Below are 23,041 nucleotides of genomic sequence, written 5' to 3' on the forward strand. Positions count from 1 at the left end.
CCTGACGGCTGTGACAGCTGTCATGCGTCAGAGACACCGCTTTGATCTCAAATGTGATGCATAAATATTATTAACTCAACTGTCAAAGTGTGTATTTGCATATTTTGTTTTTTCTCCCGTTGACAAGAGAGAACAAAGAGAAGCTGTCCACATGTCCCTGCCACAGGGCCCTCAGCTCCAAATTTCATTGGCTACACTTTTATATCATTCGACCTATCGCGTAGGACTCACTGAGGAAACCCTAACATCGGGTTCTGTGATTGGCCTAGACGTTTGGCGCCTCTTGAATCCGCCGCAGCCGTAGTGGGCGGTGAGGCGGAGGACCAGTTTGAACAGAGTCGCTGTTGCCTAGGCGGAAACATTGAAATCCAAATAACTTTTTACAAGCAGGCTGACACCAAACTGTCCCTCATAGACGCACAGTTTCTGTGTCCTAACCAGCCTTGGAGCGAAGGAGCCGATGTGAGTTATTTCATTTACCGGCTCTGGGTGCGTGAAGCCGGGTGTTGCGCGAGCTCGGTCGCTCCCTCCTCCTGAGTTAAACTGCTAGCTAGCCATCGAGCTAACGTTACAGCTAGCCGTAACACGGAGCGAGCTAATCTGCAGCACAAAGGACGACTTTGCCCGTGTTTGTCGCATCGATCCGGATCGCTCCGTTGGATGAGGCCAGAGGCTCGGGTGGAGGTGAGAGAAGCTGTCAGTGTCCGTGGCTGTGTTCACGGTGCTTTTGTTGTGGGCTGCTCTTTGTGCTCTTGGGCGCCTCAATCTTTGTTAACTCGCCAACTGTTAGCTAGCTCGCCGGGGTACCGTGCCAATTCTTGTATCCCCGTAAATATTGACTAGCTTATAAAGAAGCCGTCATTTTTTTTAAATGACTCGGAGGACGGTAATCATTCCGATGGATCCACCGTCCACTCGTGTTTTGGGACCTTTGTGAGCATGTTTCAGGGCTAAGGGGAAGCACATTTTGAGGGGAACCAAACTTGGCACGACATCCGCAAGCTATCGTTAGCTCGAAGCTAGCTCACAGAAAAAGGCTGGTACAGTTTTTTGATGTATAATTTTTAGTACCTCTCATTTAATTTTCTTTCGTTTTTTGTTCAAGCTTTTGAGGGTTTTATTGTGAAACTGGGGCTGGAGGTGGTGGTAAAAGTAAGTGTCACCTTAAGTTAGGCGATTGTCACATTGATTAAAGTAAAAAAGCTTCCCTCTTGTTTGCCTAGAAGCCTTGCGGGGGCGATATTCAACCACTTCCCTCACCATAAAACTCATAACATCGCCTAGAGCAAAAAGAATAGAAGTTTGTGCCGCTTACACATGACAGGAAGCTTGAGTTTCACCTGTTAGTCAAAAGTCATCTTGAGAGTCATGTGGCAGGTTTTGGATGGAGCCCTTCATCTTGAAGGTCAAATGTTTGCAGCGATTTATTTAAGTCAGGACTTTGACTAGGCTGCTCCAAAACATGCATTTGGGGTTTTTTGAACCATTCATGATCATCATCATTTATATAGCACTTTAACAACACACCAAAGTGCTGAACAATACAATAATAATAATATAGAAACTTGGCAAGACAATAAAATGAATAAAAGTGTCAGTCACCCACAGAGTTAAAAGCCAGAGATTAAAAATAGGTCTTCGATCTGGACTGAAAAACCATGTGAAGAGGAAGATTGTTCCAAAGCAACAGAGGTGGGCTTGCTGGTATGTTGGATCATTGTTCTGCTGCATAAACTAAGTGTCCTTCTCCTCCAGGATTTTCTGATAGAGCAGAATTTATGGTACCATTAATTATGGCAAGTTGTCCAGGTCCTAAAGCAGCCCCAGACCATCATTAATACTGCCACCTTGTTTGAATATTGATAAGATGTTCTTTTGATGATGTGCTGTTAGTTTGATGACAGATGTAACGGGAATCAAAGTTCTGCTTTTGTCTCATCAGTCCAGAATATTTTCATGAATTCTGAGCTCACCAGAGACAAGTGACGCCTGCAGTTCTTTAGATGTTGTTCTGTTTGGTTTTTTTGGTTTTTTTCCTGTGACAACCTGGGTGAGCTGCCAAGTAATTTGGAATAATTTTGGTGGGCCATGCACTCCTGGGAAAGTTCACTGCTGTTCCAAGTTTTCTCCATTTGTGGGTAATGGCTCTTACTGTTCTCGTGAGTCCCAAAGCATTAGAAATTTGTATTCTTTTCCAGACTGGTAGATGTCAGTGACTTTGTTTTGCTGCTGTGTCTCTAGACTGTAGCGTGATGTGTTGCTTTTGGAGATCTTTATCCTCCTTCACTTTGACAAACAGGTTCTGTTTAAGTGATTTCTTGACTCAGGTTTGGGTGTGGCTAGCGAAAGTGATTGGGACTTTCCAAGAAATGTGATTATTCCCAGTTTGTTCATGACTTACAAGGGGGGCAGTTACCTTTTCTGTTCTGAGGTCAGGTAATATGAAATTTGAAATTATTTTTGTAAAACGCAGAGTTCACATTCTCTGGAACAAGAAGGGAGAGGAAGCATTCGGTTTGTCATCAGTTCAAAGTCTGCTTCCATGATGATGTGGGAGTCCACTCGTGCCTATGAAACTAGAAATATGAACGCTGAGTCCGGTGCTGAAGTGGCCTGCCTGCAGTCCAGACCTTTCTCACCATAATTCATGCTCAACGTTTGGAGGATAATGAACCAAACAACACAACAAAGACCATCCAGACCTGTTGAGCAGCTAGATTCCTTTGACAGGAATGGGAAAACATTCCTCTCCAGAAAGTCCAGCAGCTGCTCTCCTCAATTCTCAGACATTTACAGGCTGATTAGAAAATACTTTTATAGCATTGTTGGTGATTTTTTTTCCCCCCTCACATCTGTACAGGAAAACCAAGCACAGTTTACCAATCTCGGTATATCCATACTAAGGTTGGGCGATATGTCACAATTTTCCAATCGTCAGTCCAACAATCACTGATGGGCGATATATTCGCGCATGTGCACACTTTTTGATGGGCGGGGCAATGTAATCATGCACGAACTGATTTGTGTGTTTACAACACAGAATAAGTCCAAACATGGACAAACTAGTTTCCCAAAAAATGCTGTCAGCGTTAACACGGCTTGAACGCGGTCATCACAATTACAATCGTTAACGCTCCCAACACATCTGGAGCGCAGAATGAACAAAATTGGGACAAACTGCCGAAATGCGTTGACGGGGACATTTCAGGGATTTTGACTCAGTCTGGGATCCAGATGGGTTAATTGTTAATCGTGTTAGTCATGTTGACGGCGTGTTAGCGCTCACAGCACAAAAAATATAAAGTCACCATTCTGGGATTTCTTTGGCTTTAAACCAGATGAAAGAGGTAAACCTAAGGATGTAACCAAAGCGGTGTGCTGCAGACGTATAGTGTGAGCAAAGTACTCAAGCACGACTAACTTGCATGAGCATGTACGTGTCCACCATCCGGCTGACTATGCTAGGCTATCACCAGCTTCTGCAGCTCCATCAACAAGCATTTGGGCGCACTCTGAGGTGGGGGCATTTGCTCGCAGATGAAAGAGGGTGCGGTTAAAACGGCGCTATTATTTATTCATTTTTTTGCTGTTGACTGCTTCTATTAGCTCCATCATTATTAGCAAACTTACTCATGGGTAAATAAATAAATGGCTCTTGTAAAAACTTGGATCTGGTGCCCACTGAGGCTGAGCCCATCGTCAATAGTCCATATATTCGTCCAATCACCCAACCCTAATCCGTATGGGATTAAATTGACTCAGTGATAGTCTTGCTCCATTTTGTGCGCAAATCCAACCCTTAAATAAGGTTATAATCGCCTGTTTAGATACTGATTATATGCATTACTGAGACGGTGCCTAATAATCTCTCCACGTTTTAAATACTAATAAGACACAGCAGTGAGTTTACTGTGTGAACATCCCAGCACATTTAACTTGTCCAAAGGGGCTTCAGTGTATCTCTCTTTATTTTCTGTGCTGTGAAATGTGTCAGGCCGGTTCAGTCGTCCACATCTCCATGACGGCCGTCTGTCACGTCTAATCTGAAGTGTGAGGTTTGAGTCAGAGACTCACGGTTACTGACTGACTGCCGGGCAGCAGATGGATCGACAGACGACTGCTGTCATTCACACACAGTCATTAAAAGGAAGGATGAGAACGAGGACTTGGCAGAGGAGGTGCGAGGAAGTAATCCACCTGTGCTTGAATCTCTCCGGGGTTGGCACTTGAATGGTAACGTGAGATTGAACAGAAGGCATTTGAATGCTGGCAGCGAGGTTTCAGACGTTTGATTTGCAGCATATCATTTTTACATCAGCTGTTGAAAGAAAAGAAAATCAGAGGTTGGCTCTGATTGTTGGACGTGAGGTGAAGTTTATTATCTTAACAAATGTATGTTTGGTTTGCATGTCTGAGGCACCAGATCCAAGTTTGGGTTGTGCCAAGAGGAACATTTTATGCCTAAATTATTCAATTAAATAGATAAAGTGTTTTGGCCCTACAGTCCAGTCAAGAAAAGTGTGAAAATATGAGACCTGAAGGTGTCGTGTTCAGGATCCCTAATATCTTCCTGTCTGGCTGCAGGTGAATCATGGTGCTGACTGGGAAGCGTTCGGAGAAAGGCCCCGCCTGCTGGAAGAGGAGGGTGAAGTCTGAGTACATGAGGCTTCGGCAGCTGAAACGCTTCAGACGGGCTGACGAGGTCAAGGTTCGTTTACGCACTCACACACAGACGCACACAGCAGCATTCATGCTGCAGTTATTAAGAGAAGTTGGGTCTGTTTGACTATAGTTTTTATTTTTTTTAAGAGCACTAGCTGAGGTTGTTTTGGAGTAAAGAACAGATTTATTTATTCGCCCAAAGTTTTTAATCATGAAAGTGGAAACAGGAAGTGTCCCACGGTGTTTGGGCCGGTGATTGCTTTGACTGACTAGACCAGCCGGGGCTGTAAACTCTGTGATTGGCTCTCTGAGAGTTGTCCTATAAATGGTGTTAAAATGGAGAAGAGATGGTTATCAGGAGTCTGATGGATGACGGTGCTTTTGTTTCACTACGTAACGTTTTCAGTGCTTGAAGTTGTTTTCACAGCAGCAGTTTCTCACAGATTTAGGTCTCGTTAGTGACGTTATGGCTCCTTTAACCTTTTTCCGTCAGAAATTAAAATGAAAGCTGATCCAAATTAAAGTTTACGTAGCTGAAGGTCCATATAAAGGCTTCAGCACGTGCTGTTTATTTGCTAAAATGGTCACCTGGCTCACCTGCACAGGTACGATCTCTGCGGGTGGTAACACTGAGGGAGAGTGAAGCTGGCCCTGTGTTTTGTTCTGTGCACTGATATAAATTTCCTTTAACTGTCACAGAGCATGTTCAACAGCAACCGTCAGAAAATCATGGAGCGAACTGACATTTTGAACCAGGAGTGGAAAACCCGGCGAATCCAGCCCGTTCACATCATGACGTCGGTCAGCTCCTTACGAGGGACTCGAGAGGTGAGCGGTTGATACTGGTATCAAAAATAAAAATACTCTAAAGGCTCAGAGGGCGGTGTCCTGACTGTAACGCACGCTTCCTCTGCAGTGCACCGTGGAGAGCGGCTTCTCCGAGTTCCCTCGACAGGTCATCCCCCTGAAGACTCTGAACGCCGTGGCCTCGGTCCCGGTCATGTACTCCTGGTCGCCGCTACAGCAAAACTTCATGGTGCGTACAAAGCTTTAAAAGCTGCACTTTGTAAACAGCTGAGGCTGGGATTCAGGACAGTATACTACAGTCACAGGTGGCTGAGAAGCTGTGTGTGACGTTTGTTCTGGGTTTCCTCCTGCAGGTGGAGGATGAGACGGTGCTCCATAACATTCCCTACATGGGAGACGAGATCCTCGACCAGGACGGGACTTTCATCGAAGAGCTCATCAAGAACTATGACGGCAAAGTCCACGGAGACAGAGGTGAGGGTCAGTGGGCGCAGGAGCAAATGGTCTGAGAGCCAAAGTAGTAATTAATGAAACTTCATCTGATAATCAGTCTGAAGGCAGCAAAAACAGTTACTGAAATGTGACTAATCAGCTGATGGATCAAAGCGCTTTGTTTGTGGATCTTAACCCTGGAGAACCCATGGGGTCAGAGCCGACCCCATGGGTTCTCCAGGGTTAATATAAAGAGCAGAAAAATGGTTTAAAAACGACTGTACGGCGGCAGTTTATCAGAACAAGAACAAGACAATAATTTCGAGTCGTACATGAACACAGGAGCCTCTAACTTCTCAGCGTTTTTTGTTGTGTTTGCATTTTTTAACAGCTCATTTGCAGGATCTAGACCTAGCATGGCAACAGGAAAAACCATTTGAAATGCTGGCGTGTCTCCTCTCTGTTAGCATTAAGCTGCTTCCATAAACATATGGGTCATTTTGTTGAAGCAAAGTGTCTGTCAGGGTGGATGTTTGGCTTCTGGAGCCTCGTTAGCATTAGCCACCTTTTTCCTGAGAGCTCAACCTGCTGGAACCATACGATGGATTTTTCTGGCAATACTTTATTTCTTCAGGTAGTCGGTCATCTGTAGCATGTGTTAGCTGTGGTGTGTTAAACTTTGTGCACAGACGATGGATTTTTTTCCTTCCTTTTCGTATGCACTCATTTCCCTATGAAAATGAGTTGCTACCAAGCATTGGTGCAGAAAATAAATATTTTGTGCGTAACATTGTGTGCAGTCACGGTGCCACTGCTCTGAGGAACAAAGTTGTTTTGGAATCAACATTTCACTTTTCATTCAGACTCGAAACAAATGTGCCGGTCAGAGTTTTCTATTAGGAATAAAAACAAAACTGAATTCAGGAAGTCTAGTAATGAACTTTTTCCACAATTACCTTCTGTAATCAGTTTTGGTTGTTTTCCATTACGATTGAGTATCACTTAATGTGACAGATCGTTGCAGCTGAAAGTCCTGTGCTGCTCGGTGCTCGCATGGCTTCTTGTCAAACTCGGGCTCCTGTGTGGGCGTGCTCCAAAGTTTCTGAAAGAGAGATTTCTGAGTATGTGGGACAGAAAAAAACTAGCAGAGATTAAACGTTTTATCAAAACTCTGCACAGCAGTTTGTAATGTGAGAGCTGATGCAGCACAGCTGTTTGCTGTCCTCCCTCAACATCTGAGAGAAACCGCAAAACCAGGAATGTGAACGTGCTCGTGTGGTTGGTCAGTGTGGTGTCTCATCAGGAAAACAGTGCGATGAATATTTGCTTTGTATCGTCGTCTCAGTAGAAAGAGAAACGGCTCCTCTGCTGCTCTGTAAAACTATCTATCCTGTGTGTTGTGTTTTGCAGAGTGTGGCTTCATCAACGACGAGATCTTCGTCGAGTTGGTCAACGCTCTGGCACAGTACAGTGACAACGAGGATGATGAGGAGGAGGAAGAGCAGGACTTTAAAGTGGACAAGATGGACGTGTGTGATGGCAAAGAGCACCCAGAGGAGCCCCGCAAGGATGGGCTTGTTAACAATGAGAGTAAGTCCTGAGATGTTGGAGCTGTACTGCAGTTAGAAACGTGTAATAACCAATGAAGACGTGTTTGTGCTGACCTGCTGTAAGGGGGTAGCATTCACGCTGGTCCAGCTGACAGTTTTGTGTCCTGATGGAAAGCGTGTGTGTGTCGTCTCCAGGCCGAACCAACAATGACACCAGCAAGAAGTTTCCCTCTGACAAGATTTTTGAGGCCATCTCCTCCATGTTCCCCGACAAGGGCTCCCCCGAGGAGCTCAAAGAAAAGTCAGTGGGTTTGTTTGTGTGCGAGTGAGTCGGTACTGTGACGATAACAGAGGAACTGATTCTAATATGTGTCATGAAAGAAGGTCAAAGAATTTATCCATGAACATAAAAAGCACCTGGTTTCAAGTTGATCTCCTCTCGAGAGATTTCAAGAAGTCCTGTTTTGGCGCTTTGGTCAGATGGGACGAGGCGATGACTTTAAAGGGCGTATTGACAGCAGGTGATCTCACTGGTGTTTGGAACTCAAAGTCCAGTTGGTGCTGAGATTGCTGCATGTTGTGTCACTGGAGACGATGAATCCAGTCATTGCTCAGATGGACTCAGGCGTGATGTTGTCCTGGTGGTTGTTAATTTTGCCAGAACGTCAGATGTGTGCTTCCTACAGCCGCGGCTGTCTCATGTGTGAGCTAAAGAGGACACACACACACACAGATGAGTGCTAATGTTGAGACAAACTGATGATGGCGTGCATCATTAAAGGCGATGCACGTTTTTGTACGAGGAAACCTCAGGACAGGTCTGATTTCAGACTGGTTATGTCTTGGAAGCCTTTCAGGACCACTTTGATTCATTCTGTAAACACACACAGACGTCATGAGCTGCTTTTAAAAAGATTTATCAGTAATACTGATGTTGTTCAGGATGATCCAGTATTTAAAATAACTGTTTAGCTGATGGTCTGTTCCATATCTTCTGTTTGTTTACTTGAATGTTGTTTATTTACTGTTCATGCCTCAGCAAACAGACTTTTAATTATAACAACATTAACCTGTTCTTAAGTGTTTAAAATGTTGATTATGATGTAAAATATATACAAAATATAAGAGCAGCAGTTGGTCTTATACGTACTTTAAAATATTTGTACAATACTAAACTCGAGATTTGACTTAATTTCAATTTAATACTTCAAGACTTACCACAGAACCAAATCCACCAGAGCTTATATTTTACATGCTGTGGAGCCATTTTTGGGAGCATTTCAAGTTGCTATACCTCAGTACAACCGTTATAACCAGATTCTAATAATATGATTGCACTAAGTCCATAGCAACTACAAAAATAGCCAAAAAGTGCAATGAACTACAAAAAATTGAAAATCATTTTTACTTTTTTTTTTTAAACACATATTTCTTGTTAGAGAAAATTTTGCTATCCAAAAAGGTTGTACAAAATAGTTTCCAACCACAGGAAATGTGTTTTGAGTGTCTTCATAGTTTTATTTTTGAGCTACACCAATTTTTATACACTGCAGGAAAAAGGAAATTTAATATAATAATGCAAATTTGCAAAAAAAAAAGCAGCATGTGCATCAAAACAAACTATTTCCAGAACTCTTTGGCCTTCTAATCATCCCAGAAACTACACAGAAAATCACCAGTATAGGCTTATAAGGCTCTGAAGGGGGAAACTGGCATAAGTTGTAAGTACAGTTCCTCCAGTTTCATATGCAAAACCATTATTGTGCTAGCTTACGTGGTTGCAGTGCTACCGCTTTAAAAAGAGTCGCACAAAATGAGCGGCCATAAAGGGTTAAACGCATCACGTTAATTTGGATCAGTTCATAAATATAAAATCATTTTTCAGAAACATTTAAACCTCGTGCATGTGTTAGCTGGAGCATTAGTGCAGACTGGAGTCAGGCTCTTTTGTTTTGACCCACTTGGTACTAAACCAGAATATTTAGTGGCTGAACTTTGACTCACAGCTCCTCTGTTGTTGTGACAGCAAATCTCACAAAGTGTGTGTGTGTGTGTGTGTGTGTGTGTGTGTGTGTGTGTGTGTGTGTGTGTGTGTGTGTGTGTGTGTGTGCGCGCGCGCGCGCGCGCACTGTACTGCATTCATCGGTGTCTCTGCAGAGCTGTGGAGTACTTTAATAAACTTAATATCAACATCTGTTTAGGGCTGAACGATTATGGAAAAATAATCTAATTGCGATTTTTTTGCCCCAATATTGCGATTGCGATGCGATATGCGATTATTTTTTAAGGTCTTTGTCTTCTGTATTATTAAACAAAGACAAGCAATACATCATATAGTATGGCCAATACTATATTACATTAATTTTAAACTGTTATGATGACATGAGGTGATGCATGAATTGATGACTGACATTTTTATTTAACTTCTTCAATCACAACAGTATATTTGAACATACACAATAGTTTATTTTTAGCTTACAAACATCTGAGCATAAAGTGCTGACAAGGAACCCTGGTGTAAACATTAAAATGAAAGTCAGTACAATGTGCAGATTGCAGAAATATACATAAACAAAATCAGTGGCTTTACCACACTCAGTTTTTCGACATCTGCGAACTACTAGACAGTCATTCAATTAAAAAATAATATTAAATAAATAAAACTAATAAATAAAAAATACACACATCTTACTGATCTCTGCAGTCAGTAACATTACACATAAAGTGCAAACATAATAGCAATTGTATAAACACACACACAAACACGCCTTTAAAGTTTAAAGGCGTGAAATTGGACGGTCTAGTTCTGATTAGCGTCACCGCTGTCTCGGTGGAGTTTAATAAACTCGGCCGTCTGCTTCTTGCTATCTAAAATATAACCAGACACTGGTGTAAATTCTCGACTGTCTCATACTTCTGTTTAATAAGTTTTCTGTTTGACGTTTAGTCAGCTGTGTGAAAACCAAGGAGGAACCCACCCGGGGGATTAATAAAGTTTTATTTTATCTAATCTAATAACTTTAATCTCAGCCAAACCGATTTACTCACGAACAAACAAAACACTGAAAAAAGCCCAACAATAACATTTTTAGGTTGTCTAAGTGACTTATATATTACGTTTAACCCGAGCAGCGAAACTCCGCGGTGATCTGAAAATGATGTGCCGGGAGTTGTGCCGTTCTCGGCCGCATCAGTAATCCTCGAGCTCCCGGCTAGCTGTCGAGCTGGTGGGTAGCAGACGCCTCTGAAAACGTCGAAGCACTTTTGCAAATATGGGATATCTTGATAAACCGAGCAGATATTTGATGTTTACACAACTACTTTCTCGCCTGAAAATATGTTAAAAGTTTATTTTGTGACCCAGAAAGATTAGTATGAGTAATTTTAAAACTTAGTAGCGACCGCCATTGCTGGAAACTGGAGTTTGGCTGGGCCGCGCTATGAATTCTGGGATATGGTAGTAATTTGGACAGCCTTCGGCGCGTCGCTGTGACGTAATCGGTCTACAAATGCGGCCTCAGGAGGATGCAGCCCATGAATTTGGACATGTCCAGAGTATAATCGCAGCCTTTGCGGTTAGAAAATTGCACTTGATCATGTCGCGATATTATCGCAAATGCGATATATCGTTCAGCCCTACATCTGTTCATGTTAAATGTTATAGGAGGCGAGGGGGGCGGGTTTAAATCTGCTGTTTTGGTTTATGGATTTATATCTTTAACCTGACAGACTTTAGTTCTTGTGGGTGTGACTCTTAAATCCATTGTTACACAACACCAGGTGTTTCCTGTTTACGTTCAGGTCTGTGTTGTGAGACAGTGTTACAGCACAGAGCAGCTTTACAGTAACAAACTGATGGGATGTTTTAACCTGATAACTCAGTGATGCGTGTTTGTCTCACTGCGTTCATCTGACTTAAGTAAATTTGATCTCTCTCGTGTGCGTGTTTGTATTCGCAGGTACAAGGAGCTGACTGAGCAGCAGCTGCCCGGCGCCCTGCCGCCTGAATGCACGCCGAACATCGACGGTCCGAACGCTCGCTCCGTGCAGCGCGAGCAGAGCCTGCACTCCTTCCACACTCTGTTCTGCAGACGCTGCTTCAAATACGACTGCTTCCTCCACCGTTAGTGCACAATAAATACACTTCACAGCAGTTCCTGGTTATACAGGCTGGACTGCTACCTCAGAGATCTGTGTAACTGTCACTGTGTGATGTGGTCACATCAGCCTGCAGAGTGACGTTATCACATCTGCAGCTCACCTTCATCAGTACTAATCAAACTTTCTCTGATATGTTCCCACCTGAAAACCAAGAAGTTCACTCTGTTCCCCAAAAGTTATCAAACCTTATCTTTGGAGTTTTAATGAAATAAGAACTCTAACCTCACATAACTCATAGTCCAGCCAGTTTTAAGAATCTTGGGTATAAAAATGGCCTCAAAGCTTTCCATTAAAAACCTGACAGTCATAAAATAACTTGTGGTAATGATTCCTTTAGTTTGATCGTGTCAGTAAAGTAAAGAATAAAACATCACATCCTAAAAAGACTCTGCTCGACTCTGTGCTGATGGTGTTATAAACGCTGCTCGACACGTCATGTGATCGACGCTGAAACGCCAGCAGCTTTTTTTGATATTGGCACCAACCTGAGTTTGTTTTGTTGGCAGTGTTTGCATCATATAAAATCTTTAAAGGTCGGAGTCTTTGCTTGTTTGACAGATGAGGCTGTTGAATTCCTAGAAGCACTCATCTCTCTCTCTCGTGTCTCTTAGCTTTCCATGCAACTCCCAACACGTACAAGCGCAAGAACTTGGAGAACCTGGTGGACAAAAACCCGTGTGGCATCGACTGCTACATGGACCTGGTGCAGGCGAGTCGCTGCTTTTCTTTTAAACTGAAACAGAAAAGTTATAAAATATATTAACACTCTTCCTGTTGCTTCCTCAGGACGGCATGATGAGGGAGTACGCCACAGGCGTGGGAACCGAGCGGGCAAAGACGCCCTCCAAGCGTAACGGGGGCCGGCGCCGCGGTCGGCTGCCCAACAGCAACAGTAACAGCCGGCCCAGCACCCCCACGGTGTCCTCTGAAACCAAAGACACGGACAGCGACCGCGAGGGCAGCAAAGAGGACGAGCGAGACAACGACAAAGACGACGAGGACAAGAAGGACGAGACCACCAGCAGCTCAGGTGCAGACGGGCGGTTATTACAGACGGTAGAAGTTCAATGTTAACAGGGTTACAGACGTCCGTCTGCAGAGAAGACGCAGAGTCTCTGTTTGTCCATCAAACCTAACAGAAACGTTTCTGCCTGTGAAGCGCAGGCTTCAGAGCAGCGATGACCTCAGAGTCAATGAATCTGCCGACGCAGCAACAGTTCTGTTTATTTTCATGAAGCTATTAAAAAGCTGACATCACATCTCCTCCCTCGCTGTTCTAATTACAGCTCTGATGGGACATTAAGACTTCTGTTATGTCCCTTATTGTCTTTAATAGATCTTTGAAGGAATTGGCAGCAGAATTTAACGCTGGAGCACACAGAGACAGCCAGAGAACCTCAAACTTGATCTCTCAGGAATTCTTTTTCCTGGGAAGTTAAAGTTATTTCCTCTGAGGAGGGCGATTCCCAAACAGCAGGCACATTCATTTGATGCTAATTTAGGACTTTGGATAAATAAAAACCACCAGCTGGAGTGATGTCTGTTTCTGAGCCCCTTTTAAACAAAGACTGTAACATTGCTGCTTCATCAAGACTTTAAAACTGTGATTAGCCCAGACTGTAGAAGAGATCCTGCTGCTCCTGTGAGGCTCTTTGAGTCGAGCATCTCTTCATCCGTGCAGTAACCTGCACCGTGCCTGCGGTTCACCGATGAGAGGCTGAACGCTGGAGCGATGCTCTTGGTACCAGCTGGGTCTTCCCCTCTGCATGCAGCCCCCTTGTTGTGGGAGGTTTGTTTGACAGCACAGATGATTGTTTGCACTTCAAAGCTGCTGCAGATAAAGTCACAAACACGCGATGTAAACAGCAGACGTGACGACAATAACGGCCTGGAGTTCATACAACGTTATGACACTCTCACTCTTTTCCTTCCTTCCTGTCGTTACTGCACAAACTAGTTTGCAAGCAAAGCAACAGGCAGCAGCAGTGAGTCTTCATACAGTGCAGGCACACGTGGTCATGTGACGCTTGTACTTCAATCATATTGGTGCACGGAGACATTTGAAGTTATTTAAATTTAGGCTCAAAGAGATCGATTTGACCAGGAGTCACTGTGACATCAAATCAAATCACTTTTATTGTCACATCACATGTGCAGGCACACTGGCACAGCACATGCGAGTGAAATTCTTGTGTGCGAGCCCCACAAGCAACAGAGATGTGCAAACACAACAACACAAACGAGCAAAATACAAGAATGGCCAACCTGAAACTAATAAATATATGTACAATATATAATAGTGTATGCATTTCTGGATGTGTATACTAAATATTTTCGTGTGTGTGTGTGTGTGTGTGTGTGTGTGTGTGTGTGTGTGTGTGTGTATACACATTTTTACAAATTAAATAGTAAAAAAATAAAATAATAATAATAAAATATATAAAATATACAGAGTTGAATATGTGCAGAACAAGTGGCATTACTGTACAGTATGGAGTGCATAATGTTGAAGTTCCAGTAGTGAAGCTGAGGTGTCTATGACGTGTTCAGCAGTCTGATGGCCTGATGGAAGAAGCTGTCTCTCAGTCTGCTGGTACGGGACCGGATGCTGCAGAACCTCCTTCCTGATGGAAGCAGTCTGAACAGTTTATGGCTGGGGTGACTGGAGTCCTTGATGATCCTCCCCGCTTTCCTCAGGCAGCGCTTCCTGTAGATGTCTTGGAGGGAGGGAAGCTCACCTCCAATTATCCGTTCAGAGCACCGCACTACTCGCTGGAGAGCTTTGCAGTTGTAGGCGGTGCTGTTGCCATACCAGGTGGTGATGCATCCAGTGAGGATGCTCTCAATGGCACAGTGATAGAAGGTCCTGAGGAATCTTTTCAGTCTCCTGAGAAAGAAGAGGCGCTGCTGCACCTTCTTCACTGTTTTGTTTGTGTGTACTGACCACGTAAGATCCTCAGCCAGGTGTACGCCAAGGAACCGGAAGCTGCTCACTCTCTCCACAGCAGCGCCGTTGATGGTGATGGGGGTGTGTACTTCTCTGCACCTCCGGAAGTCCACTATCAACTCCTTTGTCTTTGCGACGTTGAGGGTGAGATGGTTGTCTTGACACCAGTGGGTCAGGGCGCTGACCTCCTCCCTGTAAGCCGTCTCATCACCGTTGGTGATAAGACCCACCACTGTAGTGTCGTCCGCAAACTTCACAATGATGTTGGAGCTGTTAGTGGCCGTGCAGTCGTAGGTGTAGAGTGAGTACAGGAGAGGGCTCAGTACACACCCCTGTGGAGCACCAGTGTTCAGTGTGATGGGGGATGAGGTGATGCTGCCCAGTCTGACCACTTGGCGTCTGTCAGACAGGAAGCTAAGGATCCAGCTGCAGAGGGAGCTGCTCAGTCCTAGATCCTGCAGTTTCCTGTCCAGCTTCGAGGGAACGATGGTATTGAATGCTGAGCTGTAATCTACAAACAGCATCCTCACATACGTGTCTCTCTTCTCCAGGTGTGACAGGGCAGTGTGTAGTGTCAGGGCTATGGCATCATCAGTGGACCTGTTGTGGCGGTATGCAAACTGTAGAGGGTCCAGTGAGTCGGGTAGTGCAGAGCAGATGAAGTCCCTGACCAGCTTCTCGAAGCATTTGCTTACGATGGGGGTCAGGGCTACAGGTCGCCAGTCGTTCAATGAGGAGATGGTGGAGGATTTGGGTACAGGGACGATGGTGGCCATTTTGAAGCAGGCTGGGACTACAGACAGAGAGAGGGAAAGGTTGAAGATGTGCGTGAACACTCCAGCCAGCTGAGCCGCGCATGACTTGAGGACGCGGCCGGGAATCCCGTCCGGACCAGTAGCTTTGCATAAGTTCACCTTCCTGAAGCACTTCCGCACATCCTCCTCAGACACAGTGTGCGCACTGACGTCATCCGCGGTGCGCACACTGTCCGGTCTCATGGTGTTCGCTGTGTCGAATCTAGCGTAGAATACGTTTAGATCCTCACACAGAGAGGCCGTGGTCTGCGGTGTGCTGGTTTTCCCTCTAAAGTCTGTGATCGTGTTTAGTCCCTGCCACATACTCCGAGGGTTGTCAAACTGTTGCTCCACCCTGTCCCTGTACTCACGTTTGGCTGCTTTGATCGTCTTCCGGAGTTGGTAATGTGCGTGTTTGTAGTCCGATGTGTTCGCGGAGGCAAAGGCGGTGCTCAGTGCCGCGCGAACATCTCCGTTAATCCAGGGTTTTTGATTTGGGAAGGATTTGACTGTTCTGGATGGGACGACATCTTCCACGCATTTCCTGATAAATCCACAGACTGAGTCTGTGTACTCATCAGTGTTTGTAATAAGAAGCCTTTTTGTTTCATTCATGGTTTTATCTAAAGATTATTTCTCTTGGCAGTCGAACTTTAGGTTGCACTGCTCGGCTGTTTAGCTTAGATCCCTCGGAGATGTTTGTCCTTCTGAGGAAATTTAAGCGAGCTCAGTTTCAGCCATGAGACCATCGCGCTCCTTGTTTTATGACACAAACCTTTACCACTGCTGTCTGTTAGACCCTTCCCTGAAAGTAGGACCCTCGTTTATGACCTGTCAAGATCCTCACAAATGCAGGTTTATTTCCTGCGGCGCTGGAAACGTCCTCAGTGTTGATTTGATGTGTGCAGAGGGAAACTCGCGCTGTCAGACTCCCGTGAAGATGAAGCTGTCCGGTGAGGCCGAAGCGGTGGAGTGGAGCGGCGCTGAGGCGTCTCTCTTCAGAGTCCTCATCGGGACGTACTACGACAACTACTGCGCCATCGCGCGGCTCATAGGCACCAAGACCTGCAGACAGGTGAGCTGCCGGTTCATCGCACTCACCGCCGTCTGTTTCAGCTCGTCTTAACTGACCCTGGCTTCACGATCACACTCGGTCTAACACGCCGTCTGTACTGGGTCCTGCAGGTTTACGAGTTCAGGGTCAAGGAGTCGGCCATCATTGCTCGCGCTCCCGCTGAAGACGAGGACACGCCGCCGAGGAAGAAGAAGAGGAAGCACAGACTGTGGGCTACTCACTGCCGCAAGATCCAGCTGAAGAAAGGTCAGAGGTCACAGCAGCACAAAAGTTTACAATAGATTACATCTGCTGACACGTCTGTGAGATCAAGTCAAACTGGAAGTACTTTAATCCTGCTTTCTTTATAATGGTCAGCAGGGGGCGCCGTGTTACCTGTGCAGAAGCACAAACATTTTCCTCGTCTTTACTTTTTGTCATGTTTGCTCCCTTTAAAAGGAGAAATTATTCATTCATATTTGTTTTTGTTTTACGGTGTTCACACATAAAGAGTTTGTTGGTGGAAGGTTGGACAGTAAGGTTTAAACCAAAGGAAGATGGACGACTGGAAGCAAAGCTCGGGCGTTGATGCTGTTCAGAGAAATCACAAGCACACAACTCGCTCTGTTCTTAAACGCCACATCTGACCTCTTACAGATGGCTCATCCAATCACGTGTATAACTACCAGCCATGTGACCACCCCCGTCAGCCCTGCGACTCCTCGTGTCCCTGCGTCACCGCGCAAAACTTCTGTGAGAAGTTCTGCCAGTGCAGCTCGGAGTGTAAGAACTTTTATTTTGAAAAACGAAGTAACCAATCTTCTTTGAGTGTGTTTTCACTGGTTTGCTTTTCCCGTGTTTGCAGGTCAGAACCGCTTCCCGGGCTGCCGCTGCAAAGCTCAGTGTAACACCAAGCAGTGCCCCTGCTACCTGGCAGTGAGGGAGTGCGACCCCGACCTCTGCCTGACCTGCGGCGCCGCCGACCACTGGGACAGCAAGAACGTGTCCTGCAAGAACTGCTCCATCCAGAGAGGCGCCAAGAAGGTAACACGTGCAGCCTTTAATCATCGTTCACTAAAAACAAAACATTTTATTGTGAAATCAAACGTTCTAAAAGCGCCGCCTGATCTGTTCCCGTCCCTCAGCACCTCCTGCTCGCTCCGTCAGACGTGGCCGGCTGGGGCATCTTCATCAAAGAGCCGGTGCAGAAAAACGAGTTCATTTCGGAGTACTGTGGAGAGGTACGGCTGATTGATGGTGGTCGTTTAACCTGCTTTTTTAGACCTGGTTAGAAGTTGAAGAATCTTTGATCTGATGCTGCGATTCTCACTGTGGCCTCTGGTGGGCTGTGACGGTACTGCAAGAGGGCTGCCAGAGGCCATTTACATCATTGCTAAAGGAAGGTTTGGTGTCTGCAGAGGAAAACTGTATCCTGTTTTGTCTTATTGTTTTACATTGTAATGTGTTTTTGGGTGACTTCATTTACTAAAGTCAAGCTCCCCGCTGTGTGGAGCCATGTCCCAAAGGGCCGTGCACGTGCTGGAGTCACAGCTGAATAAATGTGCTCACAGCTGCGCGTTAAACGTCCAACACGTTCTGTTGCAGATCATCTCTCAGGACGAAGCCGACCGCAGAGGCAAAGTCTACGACAAATACATGTGCAGCTTCCTGTTCAACCTGAACAACGGTAAAGCACAGCACGGATAAATATATCTGTTACATCTGAGGTCTTTCTTCTTTATTTTACTGCATTCAGCTCAAACGCGTCTGATCTGCTGAATAAATGAATTCTTCCACTCTTGTTTTTGAGGATAAAGTCAGAAATGCTCTCTTCCTTCCAGACTTTGTTGTTGATGCCACGAGGAAAGGCAACAAGATCCGCTTCGCCAACCACTCGGTGAACCCGAACTGCTATGCAAAAGGTACAAAGACCAGGTTGCGGGAGCTTCCTGCTGCTTCCTGCCTCTCTGTGGTAACTCTGCTTCTCCTCTCTGCAGTGATGATGGTGAACGGCGATCACAGGATCGGGATCTTTGCCAAGAGAGCCATCCAGACCGGAGAGGAGCTCTTCTTCGACTACAGGTCAGTGAAGAAAAAGTCAAATCGCTGACTGAGAGAGTCCTGAGGTTTTATCTGAGTGACGATGGAGACGAGGCTGTGATCGTGTGATCATCGCTTTTTTTTTTTGGTTAACTCTGCATGAAAGTAGTTTTGCTGTGTTTGTGGTAAAACAGGTCAGGGTCACATGGAGGTCTCAGCTGCAGAACAGCTCGGTTAATGTTTCAAAGTGCTTTGAACACGCCTTCATCTACATACATCACCTGCAGTCAGTGTCTCACACTCAGAGCTCTTCGTGTTGTACTTTAAATGTCTTTGTATTGGAGGATTTCTTTAGTTTTGACTCTCATACAGACGCAGCTTTTGGTCTGTGTGCAAAGGTTCTCTGTCATCCAGGTCAGGCCAGTCTAACTGTTTAAGGGTCATGTGATGACTCTGGATCTCCTCCAAGAGGTCAGGATGTTGAATAACCAGGAGTGCCGTCAGCTTTTGATGGCACTCATTCAAAAGCAGTCAGATGAGAAGTTTAGCTGCTTCAACTCGAGTCCTAAAAGTTTTCTTGGTCTGGCTTTTTTGAAACCGTGTGTGCATATCAAGATTATTATTAAAAAAAGGTCAGTTTTTCTGCTTTTGTGTCTTATTAGCATCAGAAAACATTTCAAAGGTTTGTTTCCTGTTCCTCAGGTACAGCCAGGCCGACGCTCTGAAGTATGTCGGGATCGAGCGTGAGATGGAGATCGCCTGACCGGGACTTCCTGTGTTTTTCAGTGACACAAAGGCCTTACACACACACACAAACAAACAAACCACACCCTCACTTTCAGGAGACTCAGACGATTCGTCACAACGCCACAAAGCTTCAGGAAAAACAAACCGGGGATATTTGAAGCTGATATTTGTTGTTGTCTGAGTTTTTGAGAAACTTGTCATGTTTTTTATCCTTTGATTTGTCGACAAATCTTCCTCTTTGGATTCATAAATCTTCCCTCTGCTGAAAGCGCACCGACAAAAAATATATAAATATCTGTTTTCTGTCTCATCTTTGAGTAAAAATGTTCTGGAGAAAAAAAGCCCGACTGTTTTTAAAAGTTCTCAGTTCAAGCTTCAGGGACCAAAATCCTCCACCAGCCACTTTCACACCGCCGACCAGACTGTTTGTACTCCTCGTGTGTGTCTGTGTGTGTCTGTGTGTGTGCGTGTCTGTGTGTGCGTGCGTGTGTGTCGTGTGAACCTGTCACTCCTCAGAGCGCCGCTTCACTGTCTGTCTGTAAATCTGGAGGTCGTTCACGAAGCAGCGTCACACTGAAACCAGCTGACCGCTAAAAACAAAGTCGATGAACAACAGGAATATTTTAAGAATAAAAGAAGCTGTACGTTAAAGATGGACACGGCTGTAGTGCAGTGGGCTGCTGGCTCTGTGAAGGCGTTTTGGTCACCGTTTAATTTTTTTTTGCTTTGTTTTTGAGCCAGAAGTGACAAAATCTGGATGAGAGGATTAACTCTTCAGTTACGAGGTTATGGGTCGGTTGTCAGGCGGCAGGTGCACAGGTGCACCCACAGACAGGTAACTGCTGGCTAACGGTTAGTGACTGCTAACAGCACAGACGGAGCCCAGAGGCCGAGCTCGGAGGCTCAGATTAGCAGTTAGCGTCCATTCTGTAAATAGTACAGAAAGTTTAACACAGGTGAGTGTGGAGTGGGGCGTGTAGCTCATTCTCACTGGTTTCACTGGGCTGATGTTGGGAAATGCTCAGATCAGACATCACCCTCCAGGACTGACATCAGTGTGATCTCCACTCGAGGCTCCTAAAGTGAGTCGGTCCTTTTGTTTAACTCGCCTGTTTGGATTTTCTTTAGGGTTAGAATTTGGGGGTGTGGCTTATTTAACAGGTGAGCCTGTAATTGAAGTTTGTGACCTGAACCTCTGGATCATGTTTGTGCAGTTTGGAGCTTTTTTAATGCAGTTAAAACATCTTTGTGGCTCAACTGAAGATATTAGTGCTGCTGGCATTAATTAGCAGGTATCTGTCGGAGACGCAGGTTTGCTTGAGTCGGAGTTGCTGGACACGCCCACTGAACAGCAGGTGTAGCACCTCTGACATGCTCTCGAATCCTCAGCCTCTCCCTCTGAGCACTGATGTATTTTCAACACGATGATTAAAACCTGACGCCATCGTTCACTCGTGTCCTTAACCGCCACACTGCAGCGACTTCTGAGCATGAGTAGAAGCGGCTTTGTGGTGCTGCGGTGGCGTGCGAAGCAACCACTGTGGAGGGCGCACTGACTGTGTCCCAGCCGGGCTCTCCATCAGCGGCCGATCTGGTGCTAACGTTCATTTTTTCCAAAGGAACAAAACTAACGAGCCGAAACAAACGCGATCACCGGCGCGTCGTCACGCTGCAGACCGAGGGACTCGAACTCGTTTAAAGTCCAGATTGTTCCACTTTGTCCAGGTTCAGACGTTTATGTGCATGTTTACTAAACCAGTCGGTGATAAAAGTGACGGGACGCCGTCTCCGTGTGTCCACAGTAAGACGAACGTCTACGCGCTGCCTTCAGAGACGACTGTACAGAAAAACAAAGACGGGCAGTTCTCATGTTTAATGTTTGATCTGTAGAGAAAAACAGTTTCTTTGTAGTTCAGTGGTTTGTGTGTTAGTTACTTTAGTGTAAGTAATCCAAGGCCGTGGGTGAGATCTTCATCAGAGGCTGATGAACTGATGAAGATTCAGGTGAAACTGATAGTTTAGGCTCTCGTGATGTGATCCATCCTAAAGATGTCCTGCAGCGTGTCGTAGAGTCGCTCTTGTGGTTGTTCTTGTGCTGAATTTGCTCCAAACGAATCCCAGGCCTCGTTCTCGATCAGTCTCCGATTCCTCTGGCCGTGTGACTCGCACACACCGCGACGTGAAAAGCGAGGTCCGGCGTCCGCCTCCAGCTGGACGTGACTCTGCTTTGTGACGCCGCCTCTGCTTCAGGTGCTTACGTGAAAAATAAGCCGGCCCGCTTTCCTTCAGCCAGGCACTTGACCGCAGCCGCCGGGCGAGCCTTTCAAATCTGGGCGGAGCCTCAGTTTCATGTCCGAGTGCTTTTTGACTCGGGTCGGGTTTTCCCAGCATCCTCAGCAGCGCGCTGAGGTTCCTCTGTTAATCAGGAAACAAGTCTTTTTTTGTATTTGACTTACGCACATTTAATCAAAGTTTTCCCAGCATCCTCTCTGCCTCCTTTGAGGCGTTTTCTATCTTGTGTATAACACCTTTAACTTAAGGATGTAATCACAGCACTAACGAGCCGTCAGTGTTTCGAGCTGAAGCTGAGCTCAGCCACAGTCTGAGGTCTCTGCTTTAATTCATCTCAGTTGGATTTTGACTGTTTGAATTTGAACAGCTTAAAAAGATCGTCAGATAATTCAGTGACTTGAGTTTTACTTTGAAAAACTCTCCTTCCTCTGCACTCTCCCTGATCCTTCCTCCTCCTCTTCCTCCACAATGTGAATCTTCTCTTGTGGGAATTCTGGTGCTCGGAAAGACCCCAAAGTCTGACCAACTCGTAGCAATACCAGCCTCCCCCCTCCTCCACCTCCCTTTTCTTCACCTGTAATTTATTACAAACGTCACAGAGAGCGGAGTGTCGTCTGTAGTCGTCGGGAGACTTCAGGGCCTCTGAAACCTGGTGCTTCACTCGCAGGTTCCCACGTCGATCTGTGCGGGAACCTTTCGTGTTTTTTACTTTTACTGCTGATGCAGATGTTTGTAGCAGCTGCTTTCTAATCAATGAACAGATGTGTAAACGCTGCTGTGACTGGAGGGCTGAGGAGCGTCTCTGAACACGGAGATGATTGGGGAGCGGTGCTCCTCGGCTCTCCCCGAACTGAAAGCTGCGGGTGTATTTTCTTTTCTTCTTCCTGTCAACAGGACCACGTCTCTCCTCTGATCACACAGGTGCTGATTTTGTAATGTTTACAGGGGTTTTTGTTGTTCAAAGTGTTGCAGATTAAAATATTATAAACTGTTCCCAGTGTCGGTTTTCTTTCTTCATGTAGTCAGAATAACCTATGATCATACTCTTTAGTGGAAAGAAACACAAGTGTACATTAAACCTATAACACCACTGATGAGCAGCCTGAGAGTAGAAACACGGCACACTCTCAGATCTATGAGACTCGCTTTTATTGCTGGTGCAAATATTGAAATAATCCCAAAATAAAGATACAAAAACTTTCCTAGAACTCGTCTTTATTTAAATATCCCTGTGATTGGACAGATGCTGTTCCTGTGAACGTGTTGGCTGTCAGGTGAATGAACCCTGGGTCAGCTTATGGGTCTGATAAGACGGAAGGAAACGATGCTGGAGCCAACGTGTAGTTCCAGCTTCTGATTGGTCTGTTTCAGGGTTTTAAACATGTGACTTCCTGTTGGAGTCATTGCACTCACTCACGTAGCCAGGCTCCTAATGAGGTACATTATGACTCAAATCCACTCAGTGACATTTCACACCCTTAATGCAGGGGTGGGGAACTCCAGGGCCGGTGTCCTGCAGGTTTTAGATAAAAGTGATTTAAATGATCTCAACATG

The 23,041-nt window shown here is 45.4% G+C and overlaps 1 protein-coding gene across 1 annotated transcript; it reads left to right on the plus strand.

Moving 5' to 3' along the window:
• Nucleotides 1-245: 245 nt before the first annotated feature.
• ezh2 (enhancer of zeste 2 polycomb repressive complex 2 subunit) lies at nt 246-22,479 on the plus strand. The gene is made up of 19 exons (XM_024799328.2): nt 246-684; nt 4,585-4,708; nt 5,362-5,490; nt 5,579-5,698; nt 5,823-5,943; nt 7,312-7,491; nt 7,647-7,752; nt 11,411-11,574; nt 12,224-12,321; nt 12,399-12,642; nt 16,262-16,428; nt 16,539-16,674; nt 17,065-17,190; nt 17,273-17,451; nt 17,553-17,648; nt 18,013-18,094; nt 18,249-18,329; nt 18,405-18,489; nt 19,150-22,479. Exons 2-19 carry the CDS (start codon nt 4,592-4,594, stop codon nt 19,208-19,210), a joined length of 2,292 nt encoding a protein of 763 aa, XP_024655096.1. The 5' UTR covers nt 246-684; nt 4,585-4,591; the 3' UTR covers nt 19,211-22,479.
• The last annotated feature ends 562 nt before the right edge of the window (nt 22,480-23,041 follow it).

This window comes from Maylandia zebra, linkage group LG9 (assembly GCF_041146795.1).
Source record: "Maylandia zebra isolate NMK-2024a linkage group LG9, Mzebra_GT3a, whole genome shotgun sequence".
Classification (NCBI taxonomy): domain Eukaryota; kingdom Metazoa; phylum Chordata; class Actinopteri; order Cichliformes; family Cichlidae; genus Maylandia; species Maylandia zebra.

Excerpts from the sequence above, each read along its gene's own strand:
- ezh2 (XM_024799328.2), top strand. The coding sequence starts at position 4,592 with ATGGTGCTGACTGGGAAGCGTTCGGAGAAAGGCCCCGCCTGCTGGAAG. Across the intron at positions 12,643-16,261 it reads CGAGACCACCAGCAGCTCAG|AGGGAAACTCGCGCTGTCAG; the intron begins GTGCAGACGGGC and ends TGATGTGTGCAG. Across the intron at positions 18,490-19,149 it reads GAGCTCTTCTTCGACTACAG|GTACAGCCAGGCCGACGCTC; the intron begins GTCAGTGAAGAA and ends CCTGTTCCTCAG.